We start from the raw sequence: 19,279 nt of genomic DNA, 5'->3' as shown, positions 1-19,279 counted from the left end.
TTGTCATTGGGTGCAGGAAGAGGATAAGGACAAGAGCCAAAGCTACAAAAACCCAACAGGTCCATGCATACATATTGACATATGTTGAGCCACATATATTTATGACCTTAGCTGTTTCTGTGAAAAGGTGTACATGCTATGGAATGAGACACAGAAAATCATCCTTTTGATTTCTTTATGTAGCAAGTGCCCCAGCTTCACCTCGGGAAATGATCAGCCTCAAAGAAAGGAAAACAGACTATGAGTCCACCGGCAGCAATGCCACTTACCACGGAAGTAAAGGCGAACACACTTCCAGGAAAGACGCCATGTCAGGTGAGCTCAGCTCGCGCACTCCCTCCTCAGAGCTGGTGACCCGACCTGGGACCGGGCAGGGGGCTGAGATGTCACGCGTCACAGTGCTGCTTGCAGCTCAGCAGGACTTAGTAGCTGTCAGGTCACTAGAGATCTTGAGAGCCACAATTCCCGGGAATTGGAAATGAAGAGACTCAGCAAGAGGTATGAAAAGCGAGCATCTCACTCCAGAAAAGAGCTAGGAGAAAATGTGTTCTACACACACCTTATTTCCTTCTTTCCTTCTTGCTTGCCCAGCTCATCATACTCCCTCACATTAGAGACAGGGGTCTCCATAGATTTCTTCTTTGTTGGCATAACTCACGTTGGAGGGAATTCCAAGATCGTGGGTACAGTATGGCCCAGCTTTGCCCATTGGGAAAGAAGGCAACAGAAAGAGGATAAGAAGGGGAAAGGAGGGGAGTAAAGGAAGAGGATTGAAGGGAGCCCCACAGAACTCCTGTTGAGATATTTTCTCCTCTTGCCATGACACCAACCTCTTACCATAATGCTAATCTCTTACTATGACTAACTCCCAAGAAGCTTCATTAGAACTGATGACCACAATTTTCCTAAGGAGGCATCCATCTTCCATGTCCTTTATCCCTCACTGTCTCAGTCATGCCCGTTTTCTTTCCTTTCTCATCAGCTGGGACTCTGTGGAGGCCAAAATTGGTGCCTGTTAGCTACTGTCTCTAGTATGCCCTGCCTGTCTGATAACCAGGCTTGACCTTAATTTGTCTCATACTCTGCACAATTCTCCTCGGAGCATTCATGACCCCCTCCAGTCTCTTCATATCCCTCCCTCTCCCTATATGGCCCCTCTTCCAAGGAGCAGGACTTGGGGATATTGCCGTAGAGAGGATTATACCTTAAAAGCAGAGCTGCCAGAACCATGAGGCCTCTAACAAGGGACCCCGCACCCTTCTTTGCTGCATGGATGTGGAGATGGTTCCCTGCTAAAAACAGGTCATGAAAAATAGGACTTTAATAGAATAAGGTCAGATTAGATAATTAATAAAACTGGGGTGCAAAGGGCAAAATCCTAAACAGATGCTGAGACCCTCTTATCAGAGGAAACGTAAAAGCATCAGGCAGGGTTCTGTGGTATTATGTAGGCATAAACCTGCAGGGAAGCAGAATAGACAAATTAGATGATTTATTAAAATGTCTTCCAAACCCAGGGCAGCTAAGATAAATTTTTCTAATAGCAAATGTGTTTACCCCAGCGGCAGTGTTTCTCGTGTTAATGCTGCACAGCTGCATGAAGAAAAGCATAATAAACGGATGTTTTTGATACCCACTTCCCCGCTCCCGGTCCTCATCTACCTCCATGTGTGGACTGTAACAGGGAATATCTCATCCTTGCTCCTGAAACGTCTTCTGAATGGGAGAACTGAACTCATCACATGGGCCATAACTTCTGATACTCATTCACTGTTTTTCCCCCGTAAATATTGCCCCAGTCGTAGAAGGACATGAACAAAGAAAGTTATGATTTGAATGCTGAGTTCCTGGAGTGGGGACATTCAGTGTTAAATCTAATTTGTACTGATTACTCTGAAATACTAGTGATACCAAATTCACCTGACCCATTCATTTTGCAATTATAATTTCCCTAGGTAGCCACATCACCAGCAGTCTCAGGAAAAAAATTGAGATTTTTAGTTATGAGAATAATTTTGAGATTGGCTCCATTACTATTGTTTAAGGTTAGGGTTTTCATTAACTCTCTTGTCTGGTAGAATCACTCAAAAGGCTTTCAAATGTGGGTGTGTTTATGTTGAAATAGTTCCAGTGGTACATGATTGTGCTCTGCACACATCATAAAATAAAAAATAAAATCTAATATGTTTCTGATGTTTAATTTTACTAGAAAATTGCAGGGATCTTGACAACTCCAATGTTGAGATATGTGTTATTCTTCAAAGTTATTTAGAGGCTTAAACAGCTTTGCTGTAACATTCTTACAAATGCAATTCAAAACTTCATTATCAATCTTGTGGAAAGTCGAGAAGAACATTGAGATCTTTACTGAATAATATGTTAAGATAGAAAAGTTCCTCTCAAGCTAATGAGTGCTGTGTAAAATTAGTTATTATTACAGAAATAGTAGTGGTGGTAGTCGAAGTGATAGTTTGGTCAGAGTGGAGGTGGTGTTTAGGGTGATGGTGTTGAGGATGATGGTTGTGAGGATGATGGCAGTGAGGGCGATGGTGTTGAAAATGATGGTGTTGAAGATGATGGTTGTGAGGGTGATGGTGTTGAGGATGATGGTTGTGAGGATGATGGCAGTGAGGGCGATGGTGTTGAAAATGATGGTGGTGAAGATGATGGTTGTGAGGGTGATGGTGTTGAGGATGATGGTAGTGAGGGCGATGTTGTTGAAGATGATGGTGGTGAGGGTGATGGTGTTGAGGATGATGGTTGTGAGGGTGATGGTGTTGAGGATGATGGTTGTGAGGGTGATGGTGTTGAGGATGATGGTTGTGAGGATGATGGTAGTGAGGGCGATGGTGTTGAAGATGATGGTGGTGAGGGTGATGATGTTGAAGATGATGGTGGTGAAGATGACGGTGGTGAGGGTGATGGTGGTGAAGATGATGGTGGTCAGGACAATGGTGGTCAGGACAGTGGTGTTGAAGATGATGGTGGTGAGGACGATGGTGGTGAAGGTGTTGAAGACAATGGTGGTGAAGACAATAGTGTTGAAGACAATGGTGGTGAGGACAATGGTGTTGAAAATGATGGTGGTGAAGATGATGGTGGTGAGGGCGATGGTGGTGAGGGCGATGGTGGTGAAGATGATGGTGGTGAGGGTGATGGATTGAAGATGATGGTGGTGAAGATTATGGTGATGAGGACGATGGTGCTGAGGACGATGGTGTTGAGGGTGGTGCTGAGGGTGGTGGAAGCAATGGTGCTGGTCAAGGTGGTGATGGTGGGATGGGTTGGGGTGATAGTGGTGATGGTGGTAATAATGGTAGAGGTGGAAGCGATGGTGTTGGTCAGGGTGGTGATAGTGTAGGTGGAGGTAGTGGTGGTGAGGATGATGTTGCTGTTTGTCACTTTCAATATTGTTATGAATAAATCCCCAGCCAAGCCAGGTGGTAGCCAATATTTCGTATAGGAATTGAAAGGTTGCATTTCCAACCTATGCTCTACAGTACATTAGTTAGCAAATGCCCATCATTCCAGGGTTTACTTGCAAAATCAGATTTCTTGTGGCCTGTACACCAAAAACAATACATTTTCTTGTTCAAGAATAAATCTTGGGTGCTCACTTCAGCAGCACGTGTACTAAAATTGAACTGATACAGAGACAACAAGCATGGCCCCTGAGCAAGGCTGACATGAAAATTCATGAAGCATTCCATTAAAAAATTTTTTTTAAATAAAATAAATCCAGGGGACACATCACTTAAATCTTAGTGCATTGAAAGGTATCTGAAAAACTTCCATCTTCCTTGTTGTAAGGCATCAGGTGACATCCTACCGTTCCCCGCCTAGGAAACAGTCCCTTTACTGTAAAAACGTAGGAAGCTTCACCCTCAAAACACAACATGTGAAAGCTTAAGGTGAAAGCAGTTTCTGACTGTGGTGCACAATCTCTGCTTACCTCCTAGATATTAAGATCCATCTAGGTTTTTATTCTGTGCTCCCCCTCGCCCTCTTTTTCTGGATTCATTTTCTATTTTGAACGAAGTCTCTTAAAACCTCTTCTCTCTGTGTTTCTCTGCCACCGAGGAGCCCTCAGAAAGCCAAAGTCAGCTGTTCATGCAGGCACGGTGGACTCTGACAGCTCTTTCTTGTGGTTGCGGTTACCCAGGAGCCTCCCGTGTTCAGAAGCGCACTTGGGGGCAGGAGTGGGGTTGGGGGTGCGTGATCCCAGCAGCTACACGGCCTGACTTTTAAGTTCAGCAGGGGCTTCTGCCCTCCCGTCTAAGCTTCCAAAACGCCTTTTTGTCAAATGGTCTATTCTGTTTTTGTTAGTGTCTCTCTTAGGTCTTTTAAAGCTGTTCTAATGTTCGATATGTTGATTCAGTTGGAAATGGGAGTTTGGGGACCAATACAAAAAAAGAAAGTCATTTACTGTAAGTCTACTCTTAGCTCAGACATGCAGAGCAGAACATCTGTGAAGACCTCTGCTTCGTGTGTTTGCAAAGGTAGTTCAATCTCAACTGCAGTCTCCTTTGAAAAGGTAAGTGGTCCGAAGAGTCAAGGAAAAAACTTCCAGAAGAAACATCTTTAGCTCAGAAGCCACAAACGCAGCAGGAAGGGAAGGAAGACTATAATAGTATAAATATTCTACTCCCCCCCCAAAATGCATTTTATTCTGAGCAACAACGACAAAAAAAACACACAAAATTTCATCTTGTCCTTGAGGCGACATCTGCCATGAGCAATTATATATAGCTCTGAAGGCAGATTTATCTAAGGTTTACTCATTCACTTATTCATTCATTAATTCACTCAGCAAATAAAGAACTCACTCTATGAGTGTCCACTCAGGCAGGCTCTGTCCCCAGCTCTGGGGATATTTACAAGAACGGACACAGGACAAACCATCCCTGTCCTCGTGGAGTTCTGCTCCAGTGGCCAAAGCCAGGCAGCACGCAAGGTAAACAATAGAACAAGTTCACCCCCAAGGTAATGTCGCGTGGTGTTGAGGAGGAGGACAGAAGTAAGCAGGGTAATGAGGTGGAGGGTGCCAGAGGGAGGGGTTACTCTACCTGAAATGGTCCAGGAGTAGGGAGACATTTGAGCTGAAACCTCAACACTAACAAGGAAGCAGCCAGTGCAAAGTCTGTGGGGGACGAATTCCAGGAAGAAAGATCAGTAAGTCCAGCCTCCCTAAGCTAACCCAGCTTGGCAGACTTGATCAAGGAAAGGCCAGCAGAGCTAGGGCCCCCTTAGCAAGAGAAGAGGGCTGAGAAATGCCGTGGAAGGTTAGGCAAGCACCAGATCACAGACTGCAATGGAGAGCCTGGGTTTCACCACAGTCTCCGTGGAAAGGGCTTTGGAGTCTTATAAACAGAGGGAGTGGTGTAATCCAATTTGTGTAACGAAGTGATCATTCTGGCTGTTGGGGACAGGCTTGCCCAATGAGCGGGACAGGGCAGGGTGGAAGTTGGACTGTCAAGGAGGACTCAGTAGCAGTGGTCCAGGAAAGAGATGGTGGTTTTCACAAAAATACAGAGACAGGCGTGAGGTGCATTCAACCAGAGGCTAGCAGAGTGGTCTTTAAAATGGAAAATGGGCTCTCAGCCTTCACTTCCTGAACAGAACTTTCCAAGAGGAGTTTTATTGCACAGTTATTATATGCTTTTAGGTGATACCCATGGGAGGAGTGAACTTAAACCTTGATAGGTTGCATTGACCTTGTGTCTATGGTGGCCTTGTCTCTTGGAGAGAACAAGTGGGCTGTGATACTATTTCACTACCCCTTGGATACTGGAGGGAGAGAATAAGCCCATCTTACTTCTACAGTGTTTTATACTCCTGCTGACACTTGAAATACACAGTTTTCCAGAACTTTCTTAAACCGTGACCTGTCAGCAGCTATAGGGGAGGGGTGCCCTGTGCCCATCCTCTCGGCCTGCGGTGTGAAGCCTCAAGGGCTCCAGGTGAGGAAGTGGTAAAACAGGCTTTACAGACCTTTGGAAGCTGCTGGCACTTGGAGGAGACCATCCTCCCTTCCCTTCAACTAGACCAGGTGGCCAGAAGACAGAGTGGGGACGCCTGTCTCTGCATCTAACAGGATCCAAGGCTGGAGCTTCCAGGTGCGCAGGGGAAATTCAGGTGTGCTCTCTGCCTGTCCTCTGGGCCTTTGAGAAATGAACTGTCTGAAAGATGGTCGAGCATTTCTGTGAGCTCAAATTGGAAATTTTATTCTTGTCACTTTCCAACTAAAAACTAACCTGCTGATACAGACTGCTGCATGCTTCAGTGCAGGTGACAAGCTTTTATTATCCACCAGTTTTCACAAAAAAGAAGGCAATAAAACTTGCAAGATGACCATCTGTTTGCCACACCTGCCCAGACCCAGTCTGCAACGTGAACATTATTGCAGGAGGCTGACATGCTGTCGGGATTTTATAGAATAACCGTTCTTTTCTTAATATCTGTAGGTACAATGAAGTACTCAGAGCCAAAGAATTCCTTCTACTTGGAACGGTCCATGAGAAACCAAGCTTTGTTTGGGCAAGAACTTGCCTCAATAACCTTTATTCCTAATTTGAAATCTTGCTTTCTTTCCTCATACTTTTGTTTTCCTTTTACTTTTAGCTCAAAACACTGGAATTTCAACTTTGTATAGGAATTCATATGGTGCGCCCGCTGAAGACATCAAACATAACCAGGTAAATAAAATGGACACAGCACATTTGTACAGATGGTGTCCAACTTACGCGGGCTCGACTTGATGATTTTTTAACTTTACGATAGTGCAAAAGCGATACAAATTCAGTAGAACTTTTACTTCGAGTATTCAGACAACCATCTGGTTTTCACTCTCAGTATTCAGTAGATTGCATGAGATATTCAGCACTTTGTTATAAAATAGGCTTTGCGTTAGATGATTTTGCCCAACTGTAGGCTAATGTAGGTGTTCTTAGCACATTTAAGGGCTAGGCTCAACTATGACGTTTGGTAGGGTAAGTGTATTAAATGCATTTTTGACTTTGATATTTTCAATTTAATGCTGGGTTTATCAGGATGCAATCTCATCATAAATCAAGGACTATCTGTATCCATTTTTCCACTCAGCCTCTATGAAATAACCTGGAATTTAAAAAGATATATCAACTTTTGTCTAGTGTACATAAAGAACTGAAAAAGCAAATAATGTTTCCTGACGTCCTCCCCTTCCGCCTGTCACGGGTGCACGTCGGTGGTGTGGTGGCGGTCAACAGAACAGCCTCAAATCGAAAACCAGCCTTTGATTTCACTGTAAACTCACACTTGATCTGCTGCGAGAAAGCAAGTTTTCTACTATGGTGCAAGATGAAAAGAAAGCCCCACATAAATGAGTGTAAGGTGCAGTTATTAAACAGGAATTGTCCAATTACTGGACACAGGTTGAGTAGTATGTCTAACCCAGCCAATTCGTCATACAGCGCTTCTTCCTTGTCTGTATTTCGTTTTTCATGGTTTCAGTAACTCGTGATCAACTGTGGTGTGAAAATATTAAATGAAAAGTTCCAGACATAAGCAATTCATCAGTACTGAATTGCGAGCCATTCTGAGTAACATGCTGAAATCTCATGCTTTCCTGCTCTGTCCTACCCAGGACGTGAATCATCCCTTCATGTCATGCATCCACGCTGTACACACCCCCCGCCCATTTAGTCACTGAGCAGCCATCTCAGTCATCAGATCAGCAGTCACAGTATCACAGTGTTCATGTTCAAGTGACCCCCTTTTACTTAATAATGGCCCCAAAGCACTGGAGTGGTGAGGCTGGCATATTGTTATAATTTTCTGTTTTATTGTTAGTTATTGTTGTTAATCTCTTACTGTGCCTAACTTATAAATTAAACTTTGCATAGGTAGAGTATGTACAGGAAAACACATAGTATATATAGGGTTTAGCACTATCCATTGTTCAGGTATCCACTGAGGGTCTTGGAATGTACCCCCTGAGGAAAAGGGGGACCACTGTACATGATGGTTACCAATAAAATAGACACATCAAGTTCAATGTAAACAACTAAATAGAATGCAGTGTGGAGTTCCTTGCTACTCAAAGTCTAGCTGTGGAAGCAGCAGCATCAGTATCACCTGGGAGCTTGTTAGAAATGCGGAGCGACTCTTCTCTGGCCCCTAACCTAACCCGTCCAAGATCTTCTGCAGCAGAGTTGCATTTTAACAAGATGCCCTTGTGATTTGTGAGCATGTTCAAGTTTGAAGAGCACTGAACAGTAGATACTTAAAGAAGCAATCAGAGTCTGTGTGTGTGTGTGTTTTGCAAATGTTCATTGAAGGCTTGTTTTCTCTGTGGGTCTGCAGGAACACAGAGGGAACTTCTCTCCCTCCTGTGTGTGGGCATAACAGCAAGACTGACACTCTTCATAACTCTTTGCTACTCAGAATGGTTGCCTGTCCTGGCTTTTGCTGATGCATTCCATTTCTGCTATACTTTAGGGAAGCTGAGCTGAGATGATAAACCCAGAGCTGTTTGCTTAATCGCAATAACCAGGTGAAAGGACACATGGAAGGAAATGTGTTGCTTGGGAACCATTTCTTGACAACCAGCAGAGCAGCATCTACCTGCTTCTAACAGGTGGAAATGTCCCGTCTGAGACCATTTCCAAGGGCAGGGCAGGGAGGACACACAAGCCCTCTCCTTGATCAAATTATTTCTTCTCTCATCAGCCACCCACAAGGGAAGTAGTAGTTGGTAGAGGAGTCGGCCTCTTGCCCTCGGCTTTTCAATTCCTGTGCAGCCTCTCTGGATGTCATCTGGTGTTGTTTGTGACCCTGGTGAGCATCCAGGCCCCACGGCCTGCCTGAGGCAGTGCTAGCATCTAATCAGCCTCCACTCAGTTCCAGTCTTTGCTGAAAGCAAAGAGGCCAATGAATAAATCAATCAGATCATGAGCACTAGACAGGAGATCACCAGGGTGGCCCCAACTATTCACATGCCAGCATGCCTGCCCAAATGTAAAGGAAAATAGAAACAAAATGTATTGGAAATGCCAACTCCATTTATGAAATAAACCATTTTTCTTAGAGCAAATATAGTAGTCCCCCCTTATTCTCATGGGATACATTACAAGACCCCCAGTGGATGCCTAAAACTGCAGATAGTACCAAACCCTATCTACACTATGTATTTTCTTATGCATGCATATCTATGATAAGTTTAATTTATCAATTAGACACAGTAAGAGATTAACAACAATAACTAACAATAAAATCGATCAATTATAACAATATGCTGTAATAAAAATTATGTGAATATTCTCTCTCTCTCTCTCTCGCTCTCTCTCTCTCTCGCTCTCTCTCTCTCTCGCTCTCTCTCTCTCTCGCTCTCTCTCTCTCTCGCTCTCTCTCTCTCTCGCTCTCTCTCTCTCTCGCTCTCTCTCTCTCTCGCTCTCTCTCTCTCTCGCTCTCTCTCTCTCTCGCTCTCTCTCTCTCTCGCTCTCTCTCTCTCTCGCTCTCTCTCTCTCTCGCTCTCTCTCTCTCTCGCTCTCTCTCTCTCTCGCTCTCTCTCTCTCTCGCTCTCTCTCTCTCTCGCTCTCTCTCTCTCTCGCTCTCTCTCTCTCTCGCTCTCTCTCTCTCTCGCTCTCTCTCTCTCTCGCTCTCTCTCTCTCTCTCTCTCTCTCTCTCTCGCTCTCTCTCTCTCTCGCTCTCTCTCTCTCTCTAATACGTATCTCGTCCTGTACCATGGGTAAGTGAAACTGCAGAAAGTGAAACCCCAGACACGGGAGTCTGCTGTATCATGACATTCTGTAGGTGCAGTGAGCAAACTGTCTACAGCACTTAAAGATACTTGTCAGGATTTAATGGGACTCTGATTATGCATCCAAGAGTGTCATATTAGTCTTTAGTTTCCTCAGGTAGGGAAAAGCTCATCACGAGAATCCACTTACTCCACACCATCCTTCCTCTTCATGGAATCCCACTAAAGAAGCACCCCGGTGTGGCCCAGGGTCCTTGGCATCTCCCAGTGTGGCTGCAGTCAGTTGCAGAAGACTGCTGGTTCTCTAGATTTAGAAGACAACCCATAATGGTTCTAAGGAGCAAATGCTTTTTACCTAAGCCTATTCTGAGCATCTAAGCAAATTAGAATTAATGCACTAAGGTGGTGTCCCTGCTGCGAGAATGAGCACAACCTGGTGTAGTCTTTTTCCCAGCGTGCCCCAGAACGGACTTGACTCAACCTCAGAGTGAAGCGTCAAGGCCATGGCGTTTCAGGTGTGTGCTGCTGAAACCCACCCAGGATGAAGAGCAAACTCTGCACCTCCTGTCAGCACCAGGAAGACATTGCAGGCAGGCCCCTGGCAGGGGCATCCTGTGGTCATAGCTCAGTGCCATTTGTTATTCCCTGAGTGGGGCCAGCAAAGGAAGTGGGCAAGTGGACTGTTCATCCTGTTCTAATATTAAGCAACCTCTTCAAATGTTCATCAAAGAGTTTTTCTCCCCTAAAAAATTTCTGAGGAAATCATTATGACATTCCCATGAACTTGGAGAGAAAGCGTATTAGTCCATTTTCTGTTGCTTATAACAGAATACCTGAAACCGGGTAATTTATAAAGAAATGAAATTTGTTTCTTACAGTTTTGGAGGCTGGGAAGTCCACAATTCAGGGGGTACATCTGGTGGGGGCCTTCTCTGGGGAGGAACTCTCTACAGGGTCCTATGAAGACGAGGGTATCACATGGTGAGCCTTTAAAGCCATCAGATCCATGCCCATCACTCCATGAATGGATCAATCTATCCATGAGGGCACAGCCCTCACAATCTAATCACCTCTCCAACACCCCACCTTTCAAATTCCATAATCAGATTTCCCATCCTCTTAACACTTTTACTATGGGGGTCCAGTCTCCAATACATGAACTTTTGGGGAACACATTAAACCCAAAACAGAAGGGAATACAGCATTATACGTATGTTGGACTATGTTGTTGGAATAAATCTTGTCTTTACTTAGAGCTTCCCTCTTGGGGACACAATAAAGTAGGACTATCTGAACCACTGGAAAGAGGAGATGTTTTGCTTCTCTTACAGTTGGTTGGTTCTAGAGATGACCTTGTAAATGGCAGCCATGATTTGGATTCTCTGGCCATGTGGGCATGGCTGGCTATACTTTCATTTTCAGAGCTTTCCTGGGTCAAAAATTGACCTCAAAGTTTCACGGCTTGGGGCTGGCCCGGTGGCGCACTGGAGAGTGCGCTGCTTGGGAGCGTGGCGGCGCTCCCGCCGAGGGTTCGGATCCCATGTGGAGACTGGTTCCCGCTCACTGGCTGAGCGCAGTGCGGGCACAACACCGAGGGTTGCGATCCCGTTACCGGTCATTAAAAAAGACAAACAGGAAAAAAAAAATTTCACGGCTTGAACAAATTAACCAGAAGGGATATCTGGGGTCCATTCAGTTTCAGTGTAAAGCTTGTACTTTGCTGAGTGCTCTAGTTTTCTGGGTGTCTTAGTCACCAGCTGGGCCTCATGAGCTTTGCAGAAAAATCTGGACAGTGACTGAGCTCAGAGAGGAAGGGATTGGTGAAAGGAAACGAGTTCTAGGTGGATCAATAGACAATGGGAGCTGAGAACGAGACACCAGCTCCAGACGCTGGCCAGGCAGGGTAGGGTGCGCAGCAGCCAGGAGCAGGCTTCTCTCAACTCCACAGAAAAGGAGCCCTGCTCAGCTGTCTACTCCCCACGTGCCTACCTGCAACTCCAGTCACATTTCAGCAAACCCTGAACTTAAGGACTCCTAGAAGAAACAACCATTAGCATAAAATACAGCTTGTGATCTTTGATTTTTATGTCTGGGGTCAATGAGACACAGACACCATTTTGAGTTAACTACTTGTACCCTACAGAAATTCTATTGAGCCTCTACCAGTCCATCCCAAACTTATAAAGAGAAATATCATATTTAACTGTACATATCTATCTGGAAACCAGATTTTTATTCATAAACTAGAAACAAAAGGGTTTGGTGTTATGATGGCCAGTATTCAAATTATTACTGATGATAACAAAACCAGCGTCTTGAGTTCCTTTTAGGTTTCCTCAGGCTGACTGTCAGGTGAGTAGGGCAGGTCTAATTGTCCCCAGAGATGAGGAAATTGGGATTCAAGGAGGATGAGGTTGACCTGCAGTCATCCAGCTATGAAGAGGCAAGGACTCAACCTGAATCTTCTGTCTTCTCATCTGTTCTTGGTCCTCAGATTAGAGCATGAGTCCGAATGCCCCAAAGGGCTGCTAAAACACGGATTGCTGGGCCCTGATCCCAGAGTTTCTGACTCAGTAGGTGTAGACTGTGGCCCCAATAATTTGCATTTCTAATAGGTTCCCAGGTGATGCTGCCGGTCTTGGGATTCCTCTATGAGAACCACTTATCCTTACCACCGGCCTCCTTCCTTTTTTTTTTTTCCTTTTTGTCTTTTTTCGTGACCAGCAACGGATCGCAACCCTCAGTGTCGCGCCCGTACCGGACCGGGACCGGCAACGGGATCGCAACCCTCGGTGTTGCGCCCGCACCACGCTCAGCCAGTGAGCGGCTGGTCTGTATGTGGGATCCGAACCCTCGGCGGGAGCGCTGCCACGCTCCCAAGCGGCGCACTGTAGCAGTGCGCCACGGGGCCAGCCCCTCCTTCCTTTTTGATCAATACTCTGAGTCCTCAGCTTTCCTGGTGTGGAAAGGTTTGAAGCTCTGTAGTGGGCAGCTATTTCCCTTGTGTTCAAAATAAATTCAGGGTGCTGGCGAACTCAGGGAAGAATAAACATGGTGAAGTATTCTGTCATTGGGCTAGCACAGTTGGAAGGTCTCATGGCACCGTCCTTCATAATTAAATGTCCTACTATTGATGAAAAAGTTCAGCAAGGATGACTTTTTGGGAACAGTAGCAACAGGACAGAGCACAAAGAGTGTGGGCCAAGGAACCCCCACGTGAGCCAGCTGATTACATGGTCCCTTCCCAGAGAGCACACTGCCTTGTAGCAAGCAACAGCCTCAGGCTCCTCAGATGTGCAAGGGCTTCTTAGGACCACAACAGACCCCCAAATTCAGAAATCTCCACTGCTGTATAGGAACATCATTCTACTTCCTTCCTAGAAATCTGGTTTGTGCAAACCATGCAATCTTTTTCAAATGCATTTATTTTTTAGCTTTTCTTTGGGAGGATTTATATTTGGGACATTTCATCTGCCGAATTTTGAACACTGCCAGACACTCCCTTAAAGGAAAGTATAAAATTCAGCTAATACTCCTCCACCGTGGGTGTGTTTCCCCAGCCGACACCCACACCACCAGACCAGGAAGCAATTTCAGTCCCTCCAAACGCACAGTGCCACCCCCGACCCATACAAGGTAGTTCATTCACACACACTCTTAGAACTGGGGCGTTAACCCTTAGAAGTGGTTGACGTGGGGCTTTATGAATGATGCAGATGAACTGAAGACGGTAAGTGACTCACATAGTAAGATTATTATGCCCAACCCCCAAACATTCACCAACCAGAGAGAACATGACAATGATAAAAATTTGAAACAGTTGTACAAAAAGTGAAACAGCAACCGGTTTGGAGCGGAGCCACAAGCCTTGTGAGTGACTTCCCCCGAAGACCTCCCTGTCACCTGCACTGCCTCTTCTGGCCACCAAGACTAGCACGAAGAAGACACCCCTTTTCTTGGTCTCCTTTGTCCACTGACCACCTTTCTTATCATAGAGCCTGGAGTCAACTCAGTGAGGACTGCCCTCTGAGGCTTGGCAACCTTGGCTCTGCTGGGATTGTGCTAGTGTGGGAGAGAGGACGTGGGCTAGAGTCAGCCAGAAGTGTGTTCGGATGCCAGCTTCACATCACCACTAGCCATGACATCTTGGGGAAATTTCTTAACTTCTCTAAGCTTTAGTTTCTTCATCTATAAAGTGGGAACTGGATGGGTGGATGGATGGATGGATGGATGGATGGATGGATGGGTGGATGGATGGATGGATGGATGGATGGATGGATGGATGGATGGATGGATGGATGGGAAGGTAGATAGATGACCAATCTATCATTCGATAGACATGAACATATATGCATACGTATACATTTGTGAACATTTGAGAATTAAACAAAGAATTTGTCATATGTTGAATATGGTGGCAATTAAAATAGAAGAACAGTAAATTCTAGTTCCCTTCCTGTGCAATTTTTCTAAACCTCCCAACTCTGAGCCTCTGTATGCTCTGCTCTTGGACAGTGCCACACACTATTGGAATGAAGAAGTTCAACTTCACACCTAACTCTTCAAAGAACAGCAAAGGGCCCCCTTTGCACTTATTGACGCAGTCTGGCAGGCCTGGTCTTAGCGACACTTAATCACAGATGCTGCATACTAATTCCAAATGCCCCTCTCATCCGCAGGGTCTTAGACTAACAAAGATTCATGCTCTACGGACTTTTGCACTTTTGCAGGTAGACTGAAACCTCATTCATTCAGTCACCACTAACTAGAAGTGTGGGACACACTGGACAGCAGCTGTGATGAAGTTCACCACTTCTTTGAAGAACAGGTCGATTACTAGTGTAAATCAATTACATGTAAAAGAGAGCGTTTCACTTACTTGAAAGAAGAGTTATGTGCAGACCATTAGAGCATTCATTTACACACAACGTGCTAATTACAAATCATTATCAATTAACTAAGACCAATTTCTAGAGAACGTTTCCGTGCCGAACCTTAGTTAAATTAATAGGGAATTACTGAATCCACTCAAAAGCAATCAACCTGTATTTCTCTAAGAGTGTTTTACAATTCACACCAGACCTCCTCCCGAATTAGTGCACATTAGCAGAGCTTTCTGCCTCCCTGTCTTCACTGGCTATGGGGTCACCCTCACCCCACGCCTTGGGAGGTACAGCCCACTTCAAGGGCAGGTGCTTGGAAAGGGACCCCAGAGGCAGGCAGAAGGGAAAGGGACAGCCCAACTCCAGGTGCAAATGCTAATAAATATATTATCAGCCCAAGAACACTGTTTGCCTTACTGTCCCTAAAGCCAAGCACAGGGAACCTATTCTTGACTTCATGTCTCTCGAAGGCTCCTCTGATCCCTTGAGCCCTTCTGGGCCTCTATAGCAGACAGTAACCTTCAGAGATGTGAGTGGAAACGGGGCGTATTGAGGTGGGCTGGTAAAACCAGACAATTCTGAAGACCCTTCATCCCTAATCAAAGGCTTCATAATCCTACAGCACTCTTGAGTTCAGTCAATTCTCAATTGCACCAAGTTAGAAAACATTTGGCCCTGCAGAGTGTAGACTATTTGGCATGTGTAGTGCCTTATCAAAGGTGCCCGGTCACTTAAGCAGGTGTGGTGGACCAGCCCTAAGACAGGGAAACCTCAGTCCCCAGCATACACACAGAGGTGGAAGACATATCAATGACAGACCTCTGCACTGACAGGAAGATGCCCGCATGGCCCTCAGACCTTGTACATCTTCACTCTCCCCCTGAGATTGCAACACCTAAGCGTGATATGAAAAAATGCAGAAAAAAGGAAAATGAACTACTCGTTTTCTATAGCTTGTCCACACCTCTTTAATTAAAAAATATTATCTAAATTTGCTTTGCTGCAATAACCTTTTTACTATCTATATGTATTTCATAACATTAAAAAAATTATCTATTAAAATGGTACGGGCCGGCCCCATGGCTCACTCAGGAGAGTGCAGTGCTGGTAGCGCCGAGGCCGCGGGTTCGGATCCTATATAGGGATGGCCAGTGTGCTCACTGGTTGAGCGTGGTGCAGACAACACTGAGCCAAGGGTTGCGATCCCCTTACCAGTCGAAAGAGAAAAAAAAAAATGGTACAACTGCTGTGGCAAACAGTTTGGCAGGTCCTCAAAAAGTTAAACATAGAAGGCTCACTCAGGAGAGTGCAGTGCTGGTAGCGCCGAGGCCGCGGGTTCGGATCCTATATAGGGATGGCCAGTGTGCTCACTGGTTGAGCGTGGTGCAGACAACACTGAGCCAAGGGTTGCGATCCCCTTACCAGTCGAAAAAGAAAAAAAAAAATGGTACAACTGCTGTGGCAAACAGTTTGGCAGGTCCTCAAAAAGTTAAACATAGAATTACCATATGACTCACTGGATACACACCCAAAAGAATCAAAAACAGGGATTCAGATACCAGTGCACCACTGTTCACTGCTGTGTCATTCATAATAGCCAAAAGGCAGAAACAACCCAAGTGTCTATCAGTGGATGAGCGGATAAACAAAATGTGGTCAGTCCATACAAGGGAGCACTATTTAGCCTTGAAATGGAAGGAACTGCTGACCTGCGCTGCAACGTGGATGAACTATGAAAACATTATGCTAGGTGAAGAAAGCCAGACACAAAAGGACCAACACTGTGTGACTCCACTCATCAGAGGTCCCTAGAATAGTCAGATTCATAGAGACAGAAAATAGAATGGAGGCTGCCTTGTTTGGGGGTAGGGGGAACGAAGAGTTACATTTAAAAGGTACACAGTTTCTGTTTGGGATGATGAAAACGTCGTGGAGATGCATGGGGGTGAGGGCTGCCCGATACTGTGAATGTCCTTAGTGCCACTGCACTGTACACTTCAAATGATTAAAATGGTCAGTTTTATGTTGTGTCTGTTTTACCACAATAATAATAAAGAAAAAGATTATGCAGGATGAGAGCAGGTGGACCCAGAAGCCAGTGTCCAGAAGGAAAGGTAATGGCAGCAGGCAGTGGCTGGACGAGAGGTGTCCCACGCACGAGCACCTGGTCGTGCCCAGCCCTCTCTGTGAAGGAGGGTGCAGGGCGGGTCCAGGCCACGGACTAACCGCGTGGCTCTTCTTCCCATGCAGGTTTCAGCACAGCCAGTCCCACAGGAGCCCAGCAGAAAAGATTACGAGTCTTACCAGCCGTTTCAGAATTCCACAAGAAATTACGACGAGTCCTTCTTTGAGGACCAGGTCCACCACCGCCCCCCTGCCAGCGAGTACACCATGCACCTGGGCCTCAAGTCCACTGGCAACTACGTCGACTTCTACTCCGCTGCCCGTCCCTACAGTGAACTGAACTATGAAACGAGCCACTACCCAGCCTCCCCCGACTCCTGGGTGTGAGGAGCCAGGCCACCAGGCCACCAGGCGCTCTGGGAACAGTGCATGTGCATGCATACCACAAGACATTTCTTTTTTTTTTTACCCCCCCCTGCAAATTTAGTTTGTTAAAGCCTGTTCCATAGGAAGGCTGTGATAACCAGTTTGAAAATATTAAGAGCTATTTTAGAAAGCTAAACGAATCGAACGTTAACTTGGAAATCAATAGAAAGCTAAAGCAATCCTAAATATGACAGTGTGCGACACCTCTCTAGTTTGAGCTGTAGAATATAAAAAGTGCTTTATACTGAACGTGGCTGAAGGAAGGAGAGAGCAGATGGTGGGGTGGTGGGGCGTGAAGGTTATTGTTAAGCACAAGACACAGAATAGTTTACACACGTTTCGGGGGACGGCTTCTCACGCTTTGTTACTCTCTTCATCCGTTGTGACTCTAGGCTTCCAGTTGCATTGGGGTTCCTCTGTACAGCAAGACGTTTCTTGCCTTTTGTTAATGCATTGTTGTAAAGTATTTGATGTACATTACAGATTAAAGAAGAAAAGCGCGTTGTGTATATTACACCAATACCGCCGTGTTTCCTCATCTCTGGTTCTAAATATTGCTTCAATTTCAAACTTTTGAAAGATGTATGGATTTCCAGTTTTTCTTTTCTTTTCTTTCTCCCAGTATGTCTTAACAAAAAAAAAAAAAAGAAAGAAAAAGAAAAAAAAACCCACAGGGGGAAAAAAAAGGAATATTTAGCAGTATTGTTCGTTCTGATATGTGAATTTGTTTGTGGCAACTAAGCAAGGCATTCAGCAGTTTCTGACAATTAACATACATCATTCCACACTCCTTGTCAACGAAGTGCTTTTTCACTGCCTAAAATTTTAGATGTAGATATTTGAAATAGACTTTTTCATTTATACCAGTTTTCTTTATGATGATACAGTGTTAAAAGAAAATAAATTACGATTGATCTGTCATCCATATTTGCTAAGAATGTCTATTTCCAAGGACCTATCTTACAAAATACACATTCTTGCTTGTGTGTCTGTGCGTGTGGGTGTGCGTATGTCCACATACATATAAAATGGCCTTGTGTGAGATTTTATTTTGATAGAAGCTATTTCATTTGCTGTTCATCTTGTACAAACGTTGTTTTTGGTTTATAGTGTAAGTGTACATCGGTTTGTTCCTTTTGTACTGTATCTATTCCTCTGACCATCTAGTGACTCAGGATATTAGGCCAGCTGAAGTGAAGTTATAGGATTTTCACACGTTCACACATTTTTGGATACCAACTCTTTCTATAGGTCCATTTCCTCCCCCATTCTATGCCCTCAGAACACAATAAACCATGGCCAACTCAATAATTTCACTTTGGGGCCAGTTACTTGAAGTATCCACAGACAATGTAAACTGCTCTTATTCCCCCAAACATTTTTGTTCATGTGTCAGGGAGCAGTAGACAATTATGGGTTAGATTATTAAAATGGAACTTGAAGCTAATGTTAGAATAGTGGTTAACAGAGCTAAGAAATAAGACTAACCATTTAAAAGAACACGGGCTGTGGGTAAATTAGCTTTGCTCTTTAGATGCAAGTGACTGAGGCCAATAGGTGCCTAGTAAATGTTAACTGTTCTTGGAAAAAATAAATAAATAAATAAAAGAAATTGGCTGACATCTTCCTTTAAAACTTGCTCCCCTTCACTCTTCGTAGTTTAATTCATCTCAAAGTCTAAAATCAATGGTTCTTTCTCCAAATTTAACAACAATCAAATAATTTATTCATGCATATTTTTGGAAATGAAAAGTTATTTTCCAGAGTAGAGCAGGAGACAGAAATTTACATGTGAATTTTCCTACAGATTACATGTAAGTTGGATCTTGTTGTATTGTTTACCACAGGACTCCATGCTTCTGGGTTGCCTTACAGGAATGCTCCAGCCCCTCTAGGGAGAAATAAATATGGAGCATTGAGGAGAGTGTTCCAGTTTCATCTGTGTCGTAGAACGAAATAGTGAAGAGTGTGGTATAGACATGATCTACCCATAACCTAATAGCTGGACTCGTGCCCTGGTCTGAGTTGGGCTGGGGGAAATTAATGCATGTGCTGAGGAAGTCTTTCTCCTAGCAGGAATTTTCTATTTTCTTTATGATTTGTAGTC

At 44.7% G+C, this 19,279-nt stretch overlaps 1 protein-coding gene across 1 annotated transcript in view; it reads left to right on the top strand.

Annotated features, from left to right (window-relative positions):
- The window catches only part of CTNND2 (catenin (cadherin-associated protein), delta 2), a 449,347-nt gene extending 430,563 nt beyond the window's left edge, over positions 1-18,784 (top strand). Inside the window, exons 15-17 of the mRNA XM_008568289.1 lie at positions 184-315; positions 6,622-6,695; positions 16,873-18,784. Coding sequence (XP_008566511.1) covers positions 184-315; positions 6,622-6,695; positions 16,873-17,133 — 467 coding nt within the window. The 3' untranslated portion in view covers positions 17,134-18,784. The remainder of the gene's footprint in view (positions 1-183; positions 316-6,621; positions 6,696-16,872) is intronic.
- Positions 18,785-19,279: the final 495 nt, after the last annotated feature.

Source organism: Galeopterus variegatus, unplaced genomic scaffold (assembly GCF_000696425.1).
Source record: "Galeopterus variegatus unplaced genomic scaffold, G_variegatus-3.0.2 Scaffold394, whole genome shotgun sequence".
Taxonomy (NCBI): domain Eukaryota; kingdom Metazoa; phylum Chordata; class Mammalia; order Dermoptera; family Cynocephalidae; genus Galeopterus; species Galeopterus variegatus.
Note: the sequence above shows the minus strand (reverse complement) of the source record. Positions and strands in the feature narration are given on the sequence as shown.